This window comes from Abramis brama, assembly GCF_963993115.1.
Source record: "Abramis brama genome assembly, chromosome: 13".
NCBI classification, from domain to species: Eukaryota; Metazoa; Chordata; class Actinopteri; order Cypriniformes; family Leuciscidae; genus Abramis; species Abramis brama.
In genome coordinates, this window is record NC_139975.1 from 23,524,609 (window position 1) to 23,544,336 (window position 19,728).

Sequence of the window (19,728 nt, forward strand, 5' to 3'; positions counted from 1 at the left end):
TGGTGGGGTGATTCTTCCACTTCAGTTTCCCTCTGTGATAATGTGAGGGAGCTTTCATGTCAAGGACATTACACCAGCATAACACATGTGCTATGCTCAACCCCCAAACAGAGGGGGGACTCAAGGTTGTGACAGATTGGCTGCGGCACTTGGAATCATACCATAGAAATACCACTGGCTCCTTCCTTTTTTTAGATGCATTCTTACAAGGTGTATTGGCAATTTCACTATTCACACCCATTTGGTGGTCCAAGGTTAATCGGTTTCCCAAAAGCTTTCCAAACCCTATACTGTACTACACAGGATAACAGTTCTGACAGTTCTGGCCTGGAGAGGTTCAGGGGAGCAATTTCATCTCTTTCATTGTTTTCTTTCCTTAAGACAAGAGTTATGGAAACATTTCTAAACAGGTATTGAATGTTTGTGACGGCTAAAATTAGCCTGAAAATATACTATGACGTGTCCAACATCTTATGATGGAAACAACAGAGAAAAGCATTTTTTTTGTTTGTTTATTGTGTGTCTTGTATATGAAGTGTATCAATACTGTTTCTTTTAATTCCTTGAAACTAATTTTTGGAAGAGCGGCTATGTGAGTAGTGCAAGGTCTGAGGCCCCCTCATGCATTTACACTATGTGCACTCAACCATGACTGTTCAAAGCCACACTAATTCCGAGTGAATAAATTGCTCCCTTTGACAAATTGTTATTAATTCCCCTTTTGGCAGCCCACCAAGACAAACCTTCCCAACACATTTCTAGGGACATTTGTGTAGCATTGTGCAGTTCATGTTATCTTCCTTGTTTCCAAATAGATTCTTTAGTGATTAGATTTGTTTCAAATCAGAAAACCCAAATCTTTTGGATATACATATCAACAACACACTATGTTAATGAGTATAATTTTAGAGTTCCTCTGTCTCTGATTCATGTGCTAAATGCTTTAGGTGTTTGTTAGTCTATCAAAAGATGCCAGGTCTCATTCTGAAGCCAGACTGCCGGTCTGCCACCTGCACTTTTTCCTCAGTGTGAGTGCGAGTACATCGGATTTGTACTCAATATCCCTTGACAACCTGCAGTGTTAGTCTCAGCATTCCTCCTGGATAAGGTCAGGTCGTATTGGTGCAAATATCAAGATCTATAGCTTGGGATGACATGAGTAACAGATCTCTCCAAATCTGTTGGCACGGAAAGGAGAAAAAGTCCAGTATTAGGGTAACAATACCTGACTTCAAGTGTAAAACCCCACCAACCACATCTTAAAGTCCACCTTTGGCAGTATCAGATTAATGTGATTTCCTCCTCTGGCAGTACACATTAATAACAAAGATTAGAAGAGCAGGCACTGAATCCAAGTTTTATTTCAAACAGCACAATCTACAATGTATTGTGCACCACTTGAGCCACATAATAAAAGCCTTTAATAGCTCCTAATGCTCAGCTGATCTCAGGCTGGGTTCTCAAATGGAAAACAAAGAGCTTTAAATCAGCACAGGCTAGTTTGTACTGTGTAATCCATGGCCTCACTTTCTCCCCCAGAATCCTCCATAGCTTTTGTTGTGCTGCTGTGATAAGAAACATGAAAACACACAGGGAACTTGTTCATCTTTGAGAATCTAACATCAGTGAAGTTAGGGAGCAAGCACTCAAAGGCCACCAAATGTAAAAGGAAAAAAACCTTTAATTGGCTTTGACTGTGGTCTTTGAACTTCCTTGGTAGCTTTTCAGTTTGGACGGCTTTGCCATGTTGTAGTATGATGATGTACTGACTATGAGATTTGCTCATCGTGCCAAAATGCTCTGACCCATTCATTGTCTCTTAGTAATTCAATAATTCAATGGTGTGTTTAGCTACTGATGCCTAAACTTGTTGCTGAGAAACTGAAGTGGGACAAGGCCAAGCCTGGTAACAGATTTACAAACAAATCCACAATGGTTCTTGGAGGTGATTAATATCAACCCATTCAGTCCTTCAACATTCAATTCACAACAGACATCGTAATTGGCTTTTACATATGAAAAAAGTCTACCTATTCCAAAAGTGCAAGGCCTGTTACATGAAAAATAAAGGTTATGTCACACAGGTTATAAAACAAACTAAAAATACCTAGCTGTCACAGAGCAGTGATCACACTTCACATCATTTGAGTGCTGTTGAGTACACGCTACTAAGTGAAACAGTAGCTGTGTCCCAATTCAGGGGCTTCCGAAGGCCACATTTGAAGGCCGATTGCATCACAGTGGCGCGACGAAGGCTGTCCCTAGTGGAAGGATCCTTTTAATGTGGCCTACCGTCAGCGTTGCAAAGTCCAAGGTTTTCCCGCGGAATTAGGCTACTTTTAAGTTGTAGCCGCGGGTAAAAAAAATTCTGCGAGTTGATTTCCATCCCTGTAAGTGCGATATAAGGCCGCAAAGGATAGAACGAGGAACAGCAGCAGCCAAGAGAACCGAGACCGAGAGGAGGAGCTGATCGAGATATTTAGGGAGGACTTGAAGTTTCAGAGAGACAGAGCAGGGGGAGAATGGAGAGATTGTTTTCTTTTCTTGACAGATTGGTAGAGAAATAAACTTTTGGTTATGTGAATTAAAATGTGTAAATTAAATGATCATATACAGAATTGTTTTTGTAAGTTATAATTTGTAAATGAAAAAAATTCCGTGCATTGTTTATTTTTGTAATGCAAGTTATAACTTGTAAATGTAATAAAGAAATTATTCTGTACATTTATTTTTGTCATGTCAATTAATTTGTACATTTGATACAAAATAAACTGTTCTAATGAATTCTGGGGTAGGCAAGGCTGCGAAGGATCCTTCAGATGTATCCTGCATTCACGGGAAAAGAAGGACGCATTTGCGTGCCGCATTTTAAAGGAGCCTTCGAAGGACCTTCGAATTGGGACAGCCTTCGCCGTGCCGCAGTGACGCAATCGACTATACTTTCCCCTTTAAACGAGTCTCGGTGCGACCTCTGAAGGCCACGTCGGCCGCGCACTTCGAAGGAAGCGGCCTTCAAAGGATGCAGCCCCTGAATTGGGACACAGCTACTATTCGGCCTGTTTCTCTGCAGCTTTTCTGTCACAGATGGAGGAAGTGACTACAGGGGTACAAGTGCTTCAACTGCCATCTGACCAACTGATTTGTAGAATGACTGATTAATTCCTTTAGTGATCAGTTCCTGCCTTTGCATCTTACCAGGCCCCTTGATTCAGCTGCTTTGGTGTCACTGTGAGAGAATAAAAAAGGCTAAAGGCGCTTGTGTCCTTAGCCGCCCCACGTACAGTTCACGTGACTGAAGTGAGAGCTGCGTGAGGGAGTGAGGGGCAGAGGGAATTGCAAAAAGAGTAAATGTTAAAAGGAAACAGAAATCAGAGCATCAGCAAACAACGAAGCAAGTAGGCCAAAGCAAGAGCTGGATGCTTTCAATAGACAATTTTTTCCTCCACTTCTCAGCCTTTCACTATATCCCGGCACCATTACAAGGTGCATCACGTTTGTTCTTTCACAGCTCACTGCTCTTGCTCTCTCGCTTTTCCTTATTTCTCCAATCCTATTCACTCTTCCTTCTGCACCACAGCAGCTGTCTGTGAGCTGCTATCTGCGGCACTTGTGTCTAACAGACAGCTGTCACCTGAGGTGACTCCAGATTCCCTTTTGGGCACCTAGCCCAAAGTGGGACATCACCTACCGAAATTCTGCTGATGCTCGCAAAGCAACGAGGGCAAACCCAGTGCAAGGACGCTATGTGCTCCGTCATGCGGCAGCCAGATCTGCATTACCTGTACTTCTGCCGTCTGGTAAGAGGCCTTGAGAAAGTGTTCCTCTTCTCCAAAGACCTATTGCACTTGTATGGCCAGATTCCTTATATGAGGATCTCACAAACACGTCATCTCCTCTTCCACTCTTCCAGTTTCTCTGGATATAAGCCAAAACAAATCCCTTGTTGATGCCATTCTTTAATCTCGTCCTCAATCATGATTATCAATTACTCCATTGGAAGTCACTTAATGAATATTAACACATTGTTACACCCGAAAAATTATGTTAATTGGACAGTGAAATGGATGGAGAGTGCATGGATAGCCCTTAACAGAAGAAAACAGAACTTAAGGCCAGAATATGCATTAGAGCAGCTGCTAATGCACCAAATGACTCTGTAATTACCGTAACCATAAATGACTGAAATGTAGAAATATGAACTGCATAAAACATTAAGCTATGATCAAATTACTCAAGATATCCTCTGTGTTGGTTTGAACACGATCACAGTTGTAATGCTGAATGGTCATTTCATTACAGACGCATTTAATTAAACAAAGTGCGCTTCCAGACATCTGAGGCCTGCCGCTATCCCCTTGCAGCCATACGACCCCTTCCCTTAAAAAGCCACTGGTGATCTTCATTACTTCATCATTTCCCAAGCTGTAATTCACTCAGTTAAGTGATGGCGCTGTCAACAGTCATCTAAGGAGGTTCACATCCTTTAATAAAAATGCAAAAATCAGCACTGTTTGCACAGAGTATTCATTTGCTTTCACTTTCTAACCCTTGTTCATGTTATCTTAGGGACCTTTGGCCACAATCGTATACATATCTTCAAAGTCTGAAGCAATAATTCTGAAGTCAGCAGTTTTTTTCTAACAATACAAGGATGGCTTTGAGGCTTATGATGCAGATAACACAGACTGTAACACAAGACACAAAAGTAGGGATAGGAACCGGTTCAGATTTCTTCACGGTTCCATTAACTATTCTTTTAGTACTTTAAATATTTGGCAATATGAAATTTCTTTGTCATGAGATCATTTAAAAGTTAAAGTAAAAAAACAGTGTTAAATATGTTGTGTGCAATAAATCCAGTGGCTGCCATGTTCAATGAATGCCACAAAGTCATAAAAGATGCTGTTTTTTTCCTCCTGAGCGCATGCTATTTATGCCTGTCAAGGTCTAGTCCGCTGACACGCAACAGAAGCTATGACTCTGCCCACACTCACACCACCTGTCCACAATGAATCCTGTCACTCACACACTATGGCAGACTCATAGTTAATCCTTCACAACCTGTAACTGCCATTTTAGAAGATCCTAGCATGTTTTAAACTGGTATTTTTTTTAATCTGGATCTGTAATTACTGACCACAATTCATATATGATATAAAGACACATTGTGTGGGAACTTCTCATAGTTTTCTATAAACAACCATGTTGAATCTTTTAAATGCTAGCTGGGTGCAAACATGAATCACAATGTGCTGTTGTGTCATTTGAGCTTGAAACTGCGCACAGTTTAAATTGAAAGTGTGCTCAAATGACAAGCCCTCAAACACAAGCCCCCCATCTACTTGCCGACGTCTAGTTGGGCTTCTGCCAGCACAATCACCAGAGATGTCCTTGGGAGCCAAACACAACTTGAGGAATGAATCTGTGACACATCTTCAACGAGCCGCTAAGTCATTACTCACCTCTGCTAGTACTGCACTCATCATCTCAACCTGGTAAATCACCACCTGCCCACAATACAGCCCTCCGCCTGCTCGCCCTAAGACCCTCAATGGTCAGGAGTTTTGTGGTCAACTTGTAAACAAATTCACACATAATTTACACACTTGCGACTTGAGTTACAACCCTAAGATCCCAGCCCAGCCCAGCCACAATGATTCCTGGCCACAGCTTGCAGTGTCTGTATCTAAGTGATAACGGATGAAATGAAGCACGGCGGTTGACAATCTGCCTGTTTCAGGAGGCCGTTGTGCCATTCTCTATGGCGATCGACCAGCATTCGTTTATTTTCAGTGGCTGCGGATGACATTTGGGTGCTTTTCATTAAAGAGAAATGCGGAGAGATGCGTTCCCTAAGGCTAACAGCACCACGGACGCCTGGGGGAAGGGAAGGGGAGGAGTGCAGCCTAACCCATCTTTACCTCAGACGACACTTCCACCGAGGAGGATTTTCAGAGGAGCAAAGTGAACGCAGCATAGAATGCAGTGCAATGCAATTAATGTATAAAAACAAAGTGGATGGACTTTAAGCATGCTTATTTGGCTTACTTTGCAAAGTGGGCAAAGGGTCAAGAAGAATCAATCAAAATAGATGTTGTAAAGGAAGATTAACCAAATATGAGGAGATAACCAGTGCTTAGTGGTTAAGCTCTGGCAGTTCACAGGGTTAGAAGCGCTAGGTATTACACTAGTCTTTGCCTAACCTGGCCTCTTCAGTGCCGTTATCCTCTCTTAACAGGTGCAAAATGACTCTCAAATAGTTTTTTAAAAATCCGTTTAGACCATTACTACAGGCTAAAGGTTAAGTACAATCATTAATCTAGTAAAAAATACACTTCTGTCTGCAAAAGCAAACTATCTATTAAGTTTGTGTTAAAAGTAGGGGGAAATGCCTGAGGGGAAGAGATCAGTGCCGAAAACTTGTTTATACAGTCAAACAGTGTTGTTGAAACAGCAATGTCACTGATCTGTGTGGTCGCTGTGCATACGACTTTGGAGTTCACAAAGTACCATATTAGGAATAAGTGCTGGATTGAGTCAAATAGAGACAAAGAACATTTGTTTCTTAAAGCAACAACTCCAGAGCCTCAAGGGACAAGGTGAAATCTAAGAAATGTTGTGTCAATGGGCTTGAAAATCAGATGTTGATGATAAGCTTTATGTTCTATCGATGCATCTGCTATCTAATCATGTGCAAAAGCACATGTGCTCTTTCGTACGAGCAGGGGTACTTTGAACTTCACAGCTGTCTGATCAAAGGGGACGGTCTTTTGAGTTTCCACAAACAACCAATTCCCTGATCTGTTGTCTCAATCCGCGCCTTCAAATTCAATCACGCCAGATTACATCCTGCTATAAGGAGCCATAACACATGTAAATATAATCTGCCAGACAAAAGTCTAAGGGCTATGAAACACCTGTTCTTTTTGATGGATCTGCCCCCCTCATTCTGTGACGTCCCTTTTTATCCCAAGCTCGCATTTGACAAATGATGATAATTTGGCCTGACCCTTGAGAGAAAGGGAAATGTCCATCTCCCACTTCTTATAGCCATTAAACTGTATAAAATTCTGCCATTTTGAAGAGCACTGCAGCAAATCTCTGACAGGCAGGTTAAAACTGGATCAGGCTTTGCAACGAAAGCTGCAGAGGCCCCTAAAGCACGCAGTAAATAATACAAGATGGCTGTGAGGTGCATCCCTTCTAAGGACTGACTGTCTTCATGTTCACCTGATTGGACATCCAGTGGGTGTTTTATTCCACACAAGCCTAAATCTGCTGTCGTCTGCTCACACTGCGGTAATTAGAGCACCAGCGAGCGTCAACGTCTGAATGACCAAAGAAAATGGAATTTTCCAACTTCCATGTCCATGTTTCTTCATTTAAAGGTCTTACATAGCATCTGTTCTACACCGTTTACAGCTCACAGCTTGAGTTTGAACATGTAGTAACAATATGAACTCTTTCCCGTGTCCATATAAGAGATAAGAGCGATTGCAAAGCAGTGCCGTGTTGTGAAAGCCCTATGGCCTATGAGTAATTCATCTCTAAGAACTCTTTACTATATCACCCCACTCATCAGCAGAATACCACACCCAGCCATAGGTCCCACCACACAGACTAGTCATCCTCTGTGTATAACCCGCATTCCGGTTGGGCCCAACTGAGGTGGACCTCTAGGGCGCATCTTCTCTGGCACTAACAGTCAAGCCATTCTACTAATGGCTCCCTCAGGCACCTTCCACTGATATCAGTGAACTCTATATTCTCTGCTCCCTATGTGCTCTTAATGCAAGAAAAGCAGTGTCTGATACCAAACCCCTGCATAAGGCTTTACATATTAATGTGTGTTATACACTGTAATGAAAGCAAAACAGCCCCTCCAGCGCCACGGATGCTCCACCGAAAGGTGCCGCTTAAATCGGGAAAGCTCTGTGTCACCTTAAGACCAAAGTATTCGTGGTTTGATGTATTTGTGGAAGCGAGTGGGTGTTTACATCTTTAGGCTTTCTGTCATTGTGAATTAGTGGGCGTCAGGAATTGTAGGATGCACTTATACATGTCAAGAGCTCTGCAATGGGAAAACAGAGTGGCATTTTTAGCATTAATTTGCACACAGACACTTCCTGCCTATGCAATTAGACCTACACTTTTATACTTGTATATTTTTAAACAGAAACTCATTAGAATTATTTTAGTATTGTATTTAAGTCTGTAAAGACAACCAGTGTTGATGTGTGGGCAACTCTGTGAAGGCAAGAACGGAAACAACTGCAGGTCCCCAACAATCCCAGCTTTATTGGAGTTTTGTCCAGGCTTGAAGAAAGAAACACTCTAGTGTGCCTCACCCATCGTGACGACTCTTTCATAAGAGACACCCCCAAAAACATTCCGGTCACTCCAAGAGCAAGACAATTCTGTTGTGACACTAGCAAAACAAAGCCATACACTTCACATGAAAGACCATCACTACAACCTATCCATGACCCGACTTCTAAGTAGGCAGTATTACATGAGCTACCACCAGTTGGCAACTGCCCTGTGTCATGTGACTGGCCTTTTGTACGCCATCATGCTGGCTGCCAGAGTCTGTGGGCTTTTAAAAACTCGGATTTCCGCTTTTAAGCTGGGAATTTGAGTCAAAGCACAGTTTTCCATTAAAATCTGAGATGTAATGTAGTTTGATTATGATAAAAGTGTGAATCTGCAACACAAAGTTTACAACATGAAATCCACAGAAAGATTTCAACACAGCTTAGCCTGAAGACTGAAAGTACATACGAGAAAAAGAAAACACATTACTAGAGACCTGTCACAAAAAGACTGTCTGGTGAACTGTTTTCTTTGGGTGAAATAACCTGAGGGAAATACATTCAAAAAAATCAATAACCCATCATGGGCAGGTTAACTTCCTCAATGAACCTCCAGCAATGTCTGTCTTCCTCATGAGGGTCTCACTGAGAAGAACTGAGACTCTACTTCATCCATGATGTGAAAATATGACATGTAAACATATTTATAGATCTAGGTCTGGTTTACACCTGATATTTCACATCTAGGGCCTAAAATGACATGCGGTTTGATCTCCTGTAGAGGCTAGATCCTGCTAGACGTCTTCTAACCAAATCCTACAGATAAATCTGGTGCAGTGGTATCATAAATGCAAGGCAAATATTCAAATGACTGTAATGAAAATGCTAATGTAACCCATTGAGATTACTCCTGCTTTCGTCCAGGCATAGAGTCTAGAAATAGGGTCACACACAGCTGCGCTGCATCAGGGGAGACTCTGAAAAGCACATAGAGTTCTGCAAAAGTACATGAAAGGGCTAATGGAAGAGGGAGAAAACATTCTGTATAGTGGGACAAATTCAAGTGTTTGACATAGAATAAAACTGACTCTGGAATTTTCTTTAGTGATTGCTGAAATTTGCCCTGTGGCAATAAACAACTACTGTATCCAGAGCTTGTCTTAGACAGTTTAGCACACTCTGTTTGAGAAGGGCTACCTAAGCCACAGATGGACACTGCATTGTTGCTTAGACAATCACAGTATTACTGGGCATGTAAATGTGGATATAGCCTAGTGAGTGAATTTATAATTCATATCAGAGATCCATGCGGCAAGTCAACATTTCAGGAAATCATCTGGTAGGCCTCTAAAAATCATCCATCACATCACTAATCTAATGGCGCTTTTCCACTACACAGTACCAGCTCGCCTCGGCTCGGCTCGACTCGACTCGGCTCTGTTTGGTTTTCCACTGTGTAAAAGTTGTACCTGTACCGGCTTCCAGGTACTTTTTTTCGTACCACCTCCGGCGAGGTTCTAAGCGAGCTGAGGCGATACTAAAATGTGACGTGAAAACAAGGCAGACTGCTGATTGGTCAGAGAGAATCGTCACTATTCACTGCGTCATCATTGCACGCGCCAGACGGAGTATCCCGAATAAAAAAACAGCAAAAACAAAAGCAAAAACATCCAAAAACAGCATACACTCGATTTCCTCCATTGTCCTGTGTGTGTGGTAGCGGGTGTGTCTCGCGAGTCTCGCGTAAAAGATTAAGTCACTACAGTTTCCTGCCGCGTCGCTATGACGACCAGGTACTATTGTGGAGGTACTATCTGCAATGGAAAACGGAGCGAAAAGCGAGCCGAGCCGAGCTGAGTCGAGGCGAGTCGAGTCGAGCCGGTACTGGTAATGGAAAAGCGCCATAAGTACCACATTAGTGCAATATTTTAGACATATTGTACCATAGTAATACCAAGTATCTCAGCGTACCATACAAATACATATAAATGTGGTAATCAATTAGTAACACAATACCAAAGTATTGATTTGTTTTCCAGCATAAATGTCTAAAAATTCTTATAACAAGTTAACTTTACCTGAGAAGCAACACTGCTTCACATATTAAGACATCATCGCATATCTGTACAGGCAGATTTTTTAAAGGGGTGGTTGATTGATTATGATTTCTCTTTTCTAACTCTAGTTAGTGTGTAATGCTGCTGTTTGAACATAAACAACATCTGCAAAGTTACAATGCTCAAAGTTCAAAGCAAAGGGAGATATTTGCTTTTAAAGAAATCGTTTTTTAAGGACTACAACAAACGGCTGGAAGAGACTACACGACATTCCTCCCGGGTTAGTGACATCACTAATCCTAGAATTTACATAAACCCCGCCCCCTGAACACGATTTATAGATTATCAAGACAGAATATGCTAATCAATGACTAGAAGATAACTACACATAAGCTACATAAATTCACAAACTAACCATTCAGAAATGTTGTCTACATGTTGTCACTTCTTCTTTAGTCTCTCCATCTTTCTGACTCCGGTTTGAACATAAAAATCAAAAAGTTTTTGAAATTTTCAGTGCATGTGTGTGCAAGGTAAAAGGACACAAGCTCTTGAAGCTCCGCCCACTGTGCCGGGAGCAGCAGCTCATTTGCATTTAAAGGAACAGACACAAAACGGTGTGTTTTTGTTCACCCTCAAAAAGTGACAATTTTAACATGCTATATAAAAATATCTGTGGCGTATTTTGAGCTAAAGCTTCACATACACACTCTGGGGACATCAGAGACTTATTTTACATTTACATTTACATTTACATTTAGTCATTTAGCAGACGCTTTTATCCAAAGCGACTTACAAATTAGGACTAAATTAAGCGAGTCATCATGAAGAGGCAAAAACAACAAACAACACAAGAAGTGCTCAAAATACGAAGTTCAAGCATTATTCAGAGTAGCATAAGCCCGATAAGTGAGGTTTTAAAGGGAAAGGTTTTTTTTTGTTTGTTTGTTTTTTATGAGGTTAAGTGCTCACAGAAGAGATGGGTTTTCAGCTGTTTTTTGAATGTTGTCAGGGATTCTGCATTCCGGATGAGGGTGGGGAGAGTGTTCCACCAGCATGGAACTGTGAATGAGAATGTTCTGGAAAGTGATTTTGTGGCTTTCTGTGATGGAACCACGAGACGTCGCTCGTTGACCGATCGTAGGCGTCTGGTAGGGATGTAGGCTCGTAGGAGTGAGTGAAAGTAAGAGGGAGCTGAGCCTGTAAAAAGGCTCAGGAGGGAGCTGAGCCTGTGAAGATTTTACAACTTGTGAAAAGAGCATTATACCACCACCCCTTGTTTATACTTAATATAAAAGGAAAAAAATGTCAGTTTATTAGGACAGTAATACACTCTGAAAGATAAACTCTCTGAAATGTTTTAATACCTTATGTACAGTTGTTTCTCTAGTAAATTTGTCTTGTTTTAAGATTTTTTTTATATTTATATAACTGGATTTTAATACAAAAATACTTGTTAAGAATATGCTTTCACATGTATTTCGCAGATTACATCATAACACTCCTTCCTTATTTAGACATTTCCGACACCTATTTGGGAGTGTCTACAACCCAATCATTTGCAGGTCCTCACTAGCGAAAGGAATGCTAGTGTTTCAAAACAGTCTTTGTACCCACGTTTGACACGTTCACAAAAAACTGGAATGTGGTTGGGTACAGGTTCTTTTAATACAGTGAAACAACAGGGAGGAGTGCTATCAATTGCTGTGGCATCAGAAGAAGATTTAGAACCAGTTCAAGATTCAATTCAGTTTACAGAACAAGAATGGAAAGGTGAATGAATTGGACAGTGTATAAAGGTCATTCAGTCCAAGAGCAAACTACTAACACAGTCAGTTAAAATTGCCCAAGACTGACAATCTCCAGAACAGAAGTCAAATGTTGGCAAAGCTTGCCAAATCAAAGGTTCATTGTTGAATTAGGTTATAGTCACAGAGTGCACGTTTTGGAGATGCTGGTGAAACTGGTTTTCTGATGGAGTTTTCGAGAGGGTAAGAGAGTCAGGTGCTCGCTGAATTACAAGAGGGACAGAGAATCGATGTATAGTCTCTTTTGGTGTGGTTACTGTCCCGAGCAATAACATTCTGTACAGGAACACTGTGTACTATCATTGTTGGCATAGGAGCCAATAGTCTCCTCAGATATCTCTGACAGATGAATAAAAGATCTTTGTAGAAATAATTTTTTTTTTTTAATTGCTAGAAGATTTTCCAACGGCTGTTATGTCAAATACTTATCCACGCACACAACAGCAATTCTGCAAATCATGATGGGTTTGTATTAGGGTTTGTCCTGTTGCAAGATTCTCTTCTAGAAAAAAACTGCTGTAACATTCCATAAAACAAGTAACTACAGTATGACACAGCAAAATCTCAGACAGTTGCTCAAGCATCACAGTAACACTTAACAGACCAGGAAATGGGTCAATTCAGTCCATACGATTCTGGGGTGATTCCTGATGTGTAATCACTGACAACACTTGACCCAGACTTGTAATTAAAACTTGACTGCAAATATCAAAACAGTTTAAACTGCAGTTTTTGCATTTACATTTAAGATTCTTGATTCAAAGTAATTATATCACAATTCGGTCTGTGCCTAATACAAAACTGTCATATGGATTCATTCATAAGATTTACATGTATAACACAAGTCATACAGTATGGACTAAGGATGCACTGATATGAAAATTTCGGCCTATACGATAATTCTTATTATTTGAAAAGCCAATAACTGATATTTTGGCTGATAAATCTAAATCCAAATTTTATATAATTTTTGAGAGCCTGATTACAAAAACAAAAGTCTCACCATGTCCCAAGCAAACAATTATAATGATGTCCTCATTATAATTTTATGTAGCCTATATGACAGACTTGCGAAATCATATTTCAAGCAATTTAAAACCATCATGTCGAACAGTGCACATCTGAAGCGGCTTTAATATATCAGCCAAATTTTCTTATCGGGCTGATAATGAACATTAAAATGAACATATATCGGCCGATACTGATATGGTGGCAGATAGATCATGCATCCCTAGTACTATGGACTATGTTTAAATCCACAATACAAGCATCTAAACTGAAAATAGCCTTTAAAATATATAGGTGGAGCACAGATCTAAAGATAGAGCACTAGATTTCTCCTGGGTTACTATAATCCAGCTTATTCTTTTGTTTACTTGTGTCACTAGGTGCTGCTTAATAACAGATCTTATTTATTATCATATTTTAATTAACAGGAACACCAATTAGTGTCCACCAAAGTAAGTCAAACAATAATAAGTCAAAAACTACATAAAGAAACAGAGTATATGCCATATTTAAAATGTATAGGCTGGAAGCTAGGGCACACCTTTAGTAGGTCTACGTTTGTACGGTCTGTGTACCTGCTGTTACGACATAGATTTGCATTTTATTATGCTTTAGTTCACATGTTCCCATTTGCCCACTGTAAGTCCCTGCCAGTCTGAGCTTGCCCTCCCCTGATGTCAAGTTGCTATGGTAAGCCTGGTACGCTCCCTTCTCAAAACATGTGGAAATTTCAGTTTCAGAACAACAGTGTGGCTGAATATGAACAAGAAACTCACTTATTGCATAATCTGAAATTTTAGAAATTAGTTCGGAAGTATAATTACTAATTATAAATATATAATCCAAATATATTTGGAATAGGGCTCAGCGATCAAATAGGCAATCATATATTTGAAATTATTTTACTGGCAATATAAAAGTAAAATTGTGAATATTTTAATGACCTTTTTATTTGGCCGGTAAGTTTCCCTGATAAGACCATATCATTAGACTTGAGCTGGTAGGATTGATCAATTCAAAAATCTGATTCATTTGATCCTCCTAATAAAAAAATATAAAAAATACATAAACTTTTAACCCATTTCAGAGAATTTTCAGAGAATACATAAAAATATCAAATATAGTCAAAAGGCTTAAAAATATTGAGCCAAATCACTCCCAATTAGGATGTGTGTTTCATCTACAAGATCTAAAGACCAGAACCATAGAATAATGAACATCCAAAATGTTATAGTCAGGTACATTCGATCTAAAGTACACTGTGTGCGTTATATAATCCTCAAATGTACTCGACAGAGGACAGGCTGAATCTAACACCAAGAGCTTTCTGTGCTTTTATTTTTATGGGGGATGATGTGATATTCGAATAGCACACCTGCAACTTTGTTTAGCTTGCAAATATACAGGCCAACCTGCAACCATGCAAATGGTTCCTGCAGTTGCCCTACTAAACTCATGCATACTACATTGATTTACGCCACTTTTAATTGAGATCAAACAACCATTTCACACTATACTGTGCCATGTGAGTGCTTCAGAGATTAAGATAACTGCGCCCCAGAATACAAAGTTTGCATCCACTTCTTTTTTCTGCTGAGGTCAATTTAGGACACATGAGCTTTAATACGTGTGTGCAACATGCTACATCTTAATGCCTTGATATAAAACAACAGCAAAATGATAATGCTAGCATGAAGCATTTCTCTAGGATACCTTATAAAAATCTAGTGAAAGCTTTAATCTGTCTCTAAAAAATGAGAGCTATTAACCAACACATATCCAAGATTATAACAGTGGACAGCATACAACGAAATGGCCACTTCCATTACAACAAGGATAGTTCATCTAAAAATGAAAAATCTGATCATTTATAAGTTGTTTCGAACCTGTGTAAATTTCTCTATTCCAGAGAAGTCCACAACACAGTTATAATGAAAACACAAAGGAACAGCCACCTGACAAATGATAAAAACACTGACAGCCAATCAGAATCCATCCAATTTTAAGAGTTGAGCAAATAAGTTTAACTGCAGCAATGCATGCTTATAATAAACAGAGTAATATTTTCCCTTGGTGTGAAGTACGCTAAAACAGTTGTGGCTATAGTTATCTTTATAGTTGTTGCGCATGGTGTGAAAGGGCCTTTGCTCTCTCTCTGAAGGAACGATTTTTTTGTAGTAACAAACATGGCTATCTTTTAATTGCTGTGAGACTCTTCAAACCCTGTTGCCAAATGCTTATTCACGCAACATTGCAAATCACAGTTTTTTTATCTTAAAGCCCTGTTGCACAGCATTCTCTTCCAGAACTGACGTTTTAACATTCCAAAATGTACAGTAACTCCATTAGGAGTATGACACAACAAAAACATCTTATCTCAGGCAGTTACTCAATCATCACATCTAAAAGACCAGGAACTGGGTCAATGATGTGTAACGAAAACTCCAGGACCCATTCATGGAAATGAGTGACCAGCACATTGTTCAAAATTTCTCCTTGTGTGTTACACAGAAGAAATGCAGTCATGCAGGTTTGGAACGATATTACAGCAGAACGGTAAATAATTGCTAACGTAATGAACACAGGCGTCATTTACAGAACACACTAAAGTGAATGTACATCTATAGATTGTCCTCCAGATAATCTATAAAAGAGAGTTTATGTTACAGCAGATTGAGGACTATAGTTACAGAAAATAGCATTCTAAATAGCATACATCCTATCCATGGTCCCATATTACCAGACAACTCAATGAAAGGGTTTTTAACATTTGATGCTAGTTGAGCTCTTAGCTGATGATGGATTAGTACGGGTACATCATTGATATCAAGACCCCTTCTTTCCACAGTCTATCCCCTTTCAGTCCAAAATTGACATTGATCTGTTACAGAGCATTCCCAGACTTCCTCACGTCCCCAAAGAGAGATGGAGGAGCCAGATGAAGGACCTCTGGGGCTTCAGGAGAGGAAACAGCCCTTCTAATAAATACAAGTGTGCCCTGAGCAAGGCAACAGACAGCGCTATAAAGTAATTGGAGTGAAAAGAGCAAAACATAAACTGACGATCTTGAGGCTGCAGCCAATTTATCGAGCCACATTCAGAGCTAAAGCCTTTCTGTAAAAACCAAATCAAATTATATTCCTGTGATGTTTTATGGTATCTCATTTTACTCTCTCTCTCTCTCTCAGTGGATTTCAAATGAATAGACTAAAAATGTGCAGTTTCTTCAAATCTGATGTCAAGTGAATTCGAACCAGCACACTCCAACCAGAACATCTAAAACATCATTTCATTGCCGCTGATTTGATTTTATGGCTCAACTTCACAGCGACAAGGCAAATGATAGAGAAAATGTTTCAGTAAACAAGCAGACACAGAGCCAATTGTCTAAACTCGCTGTAAAGACCATGTCAACCCTGCATATTTATGATTTCGAATGAGCATAAAATTATGAGTGGAAATGAGAGGAGGCACAGCTGACTGACACAAGCTGTTGGATGTGGGAAGTCATTTCATGGTGTAAATACATTTGCCTGACTCTGTCAAGTTAGGTGACTCAGCCCATATCACGGAAGCTGAACACATAGTACTGCAGTGCCGCACATCACGACAACTGCGAGCTCGCCTGCATGAGAACTGGTGCAGTATAATGTGGTTCAAAACCTTAAAATGTTCAGATTTTTTGCAGTGAATGCAGTGTAAATGTCAACAGCAGAATATAAAGATGCAGCGAGGCAGAGAAACAACCTGGACTGGAGGTATTTTTCCCCATAGCGTTAATGATAGAACTACATATCTGTCAGGCCGATAAATCGGATGATATTGGGCCATTTCGAGATTATCAGCATCAGCATCAAGTTTCATTTTGGACAATTTTGGATGAATTCTAAGTACTATTGAAATACAAATTGGGAGCTATTATTGTGCATATTTGAATGCTGTCTCTGGCAACCCCGCTTCACTCGATTCATATTACTCATCTTTATCATAATAAATATTTTTGAATCAATATTTTAAGCAGCCATGTAATATGCATGACAACATGAGGTAAACTGGTCATTATTGCGAATTAATAAGTGGCTCTCATAGAATAGCTATCAAAAACTATCAAAAAACAAATTGGGAGCTATTATTATATGTGAGCATATTAAAATGATGTCTCTGACAACCCCGCTTCACTCAATTCATATTACTCATCTTAATCATAATAAATATTTTCAAATCAATATTTTAAGCAGCCATGTAATATGCATGACAACAGGAGGTAAACTGGTCATTATTGTGGCTCTCTGTTGATTTTTTTTTTTTTTTCATGAAAGAGTGGGAGCAGGTCTTTTACATTTTTTTCCACATAGATCAAAACATGGAATAAATTCTGGGCTACTGGACAGAGAATTTTGAAGATTAAAAATAAAGCGTAAATCCAATCTAGTTTAACCCTAGAAGACGATCCTGCATGCATCACTTATCTGCAGGAATACAAATAGTGTTTATAAATCAAAAAAGGTGCGAAGCTTATGCTCTTCAGATCCTCCTAGAGTGTGGATGGTGAATTATTAGTCGTGATCTGAACAGCTCCAGTTTGCGCAGCGGCAGCAGTCAGTCAGTCACGTGCACGCCCGGAGGAGGGAGTGTGTGGCTGTCGTGGACGCGCGTCAGTGGTCCCGCCCCTTTCTCATTCTACTACGTCTAAAGGCGGCGAGCGAGCACATGACTGCAGTAACTGTGTTCTATAACTCCAGTCACGAGGATGGAGTACTATTACACTGTCCAGACTGCGCGCTCACACCAATAACCCGAAATGAGCACATTTACAGCGCTTACACTATTCCCGCTGACACAAGGACAAAGGACAAACACCACCGAGCGCTTTCTCACAGCGTTCAAATGTTTTAAAGAGTCCGAAAACGAGTCGGTGACACCTGACACACAGTATACATAACGCGCGATTTGTAAACATGCACAATTAAATTCGAGATACAAAAATCATAGCATACTTTTACAGCACGTGTCGCTTTCAGAATTTAAAATGAATTAATGGCTGTGTTCCATGCCTCATCCATGTCTAAACATCACTATGCGTATAATTTCAGTGATGTAACGTAAAAGTGTCCGTATGTTTCAAAGTAAGCATTCTAAGCGTTATATTGTAACTCCCTATTCTGCGTGTATTGTATCTATAAATAAACAGTTTGCAGTGCGACAACAGCCTGTTTGACATGACAAGCACGAAAGTGCAAAATGCACAGCGTTAATTTATTAATATCGACAGCATAGGCTACTAGCACATGATGACCGGATCGTTTGACTACTAAATGGCACCAAGCTCGTTCTGTAACAATTACGCAAACGCTTACGAAAACAATACAGAAGTCAAATGAGCAAAGAGTTCCGATCTCTACACTACATTGTACAAATATACTCCTATATCACAGCTGTTTGTAAACATGTTGTATCCTACCGCGGATTAGTTTGTCAACTTTATACTGGCATACTGCGTTTGTTTAATAGCTTACAGTTTAGCTCAAGCAAAACAGGTCAGTTATGAATACTGTGCAATTATTCATTTTTATCCTGTAATAACTGCATCAATATTAGTACCTGTACCGACTAAAAATTACATGTGATGCATTAGACAAAAAAAAGACCAAAAAAAAAAAAACCCATAAAAAAACAACAGTTCTCCTGATCTGTGTTACTTTTCATCTCTTACAATGAACTCGTATGGAATCAATGCGCTTTCGTTATTGAAACTACAAAATCCCATCAAGAAACTTAGTCAAGTTAAGAGCTCCCACGTGTCACACTCACACACACACACAGAGAGACCGGGAAATTGGTGTGATTTTTTGGCAAACTGTCGAACACACTTGAACTTGTTTCATTACACTTGTGAAGTCATTAACCTTGCTCTAATCGCTAATCCTCGAAAGTAGACTTAAAAAGAGCGATTATTTGTGCATTATTCGTCTATAAGACACTTTTCGCATGCATGCATTATTTCCTGAACTCCACGTGAAGCGCAGACGTCAGGGACTCCAGACGCCGGCTGAGACGCTGTGACAGCATCGATGAAATGATGGAAGTGTATCGCGCCACAGACAGTAACATGCAAAAATACACCCGGGGAATAACAGCCACGATTCCGTTCTACCAGAAATTGTGCGTGGCTTACCTGGCTTCCGGAGTTTTCAGTCAAGTAATTGAAGACAAATGAAGAGAGCTCCTCATCTAACAGTGAAGCGCAGTCCGCCATCTTCTAGAGAATGAGAGGAGAGGAGCCAGAGAGCGCTGCTATACTGCTCTCCCTCCCGCATGCAGTAATGATCTCTAACCGACCGAGGGCAGTGTGTTGAGTGTGCTGAGCTCCCTGTGCTTCCCAATCATTGCTGGATTAAATAAAACCGCAGAAACTTGAATTATTTGAAGGTGCAGGTGGGTTTAACACTCTGGTTGATGGCTGAAGAAGGATGCATGTCCCTAACTGCAACTGAAGCTGCTTTTGCTGCCTACGGCTACATTGCGGTGTCTATGACTCATTTA

General features: G+C 40.1%; 1 protein-coding gene across 2 annotated transcripts in view; it reads right to left on the bottom strand.

The window, feature by feature from the left end:
- Window positions 1-19,518, bottom strand: part of ppargc1b (peroxisome proliferator-activated receptor gamma, coactivator 1 beta) — a 44,918-nt gene extending 25,400 nt beyond the window's left edge. The window contains exon 1 of one of the 2 annotated variants that reach the window (XM_084133349.1): window positions 19,361-19,518. In XM_084133349.1, the coding sequence (XP_083989475.1) occupies window positions 19,361-19,441 (81 nt within the window). In that variant the 5' untranslated portion in view covers window positions 19,442-19,518. Of the gene's footprint in view, window positions 1-5,462; window positions 5,533-19,360 lie in introns of those variants that run through there. The other variant, XM_084133350.1, reaches the window with a different exon arrangement.
- Between the last annotated feature and the right edge of the window lie 210 nt (window positions 19,519-19,728).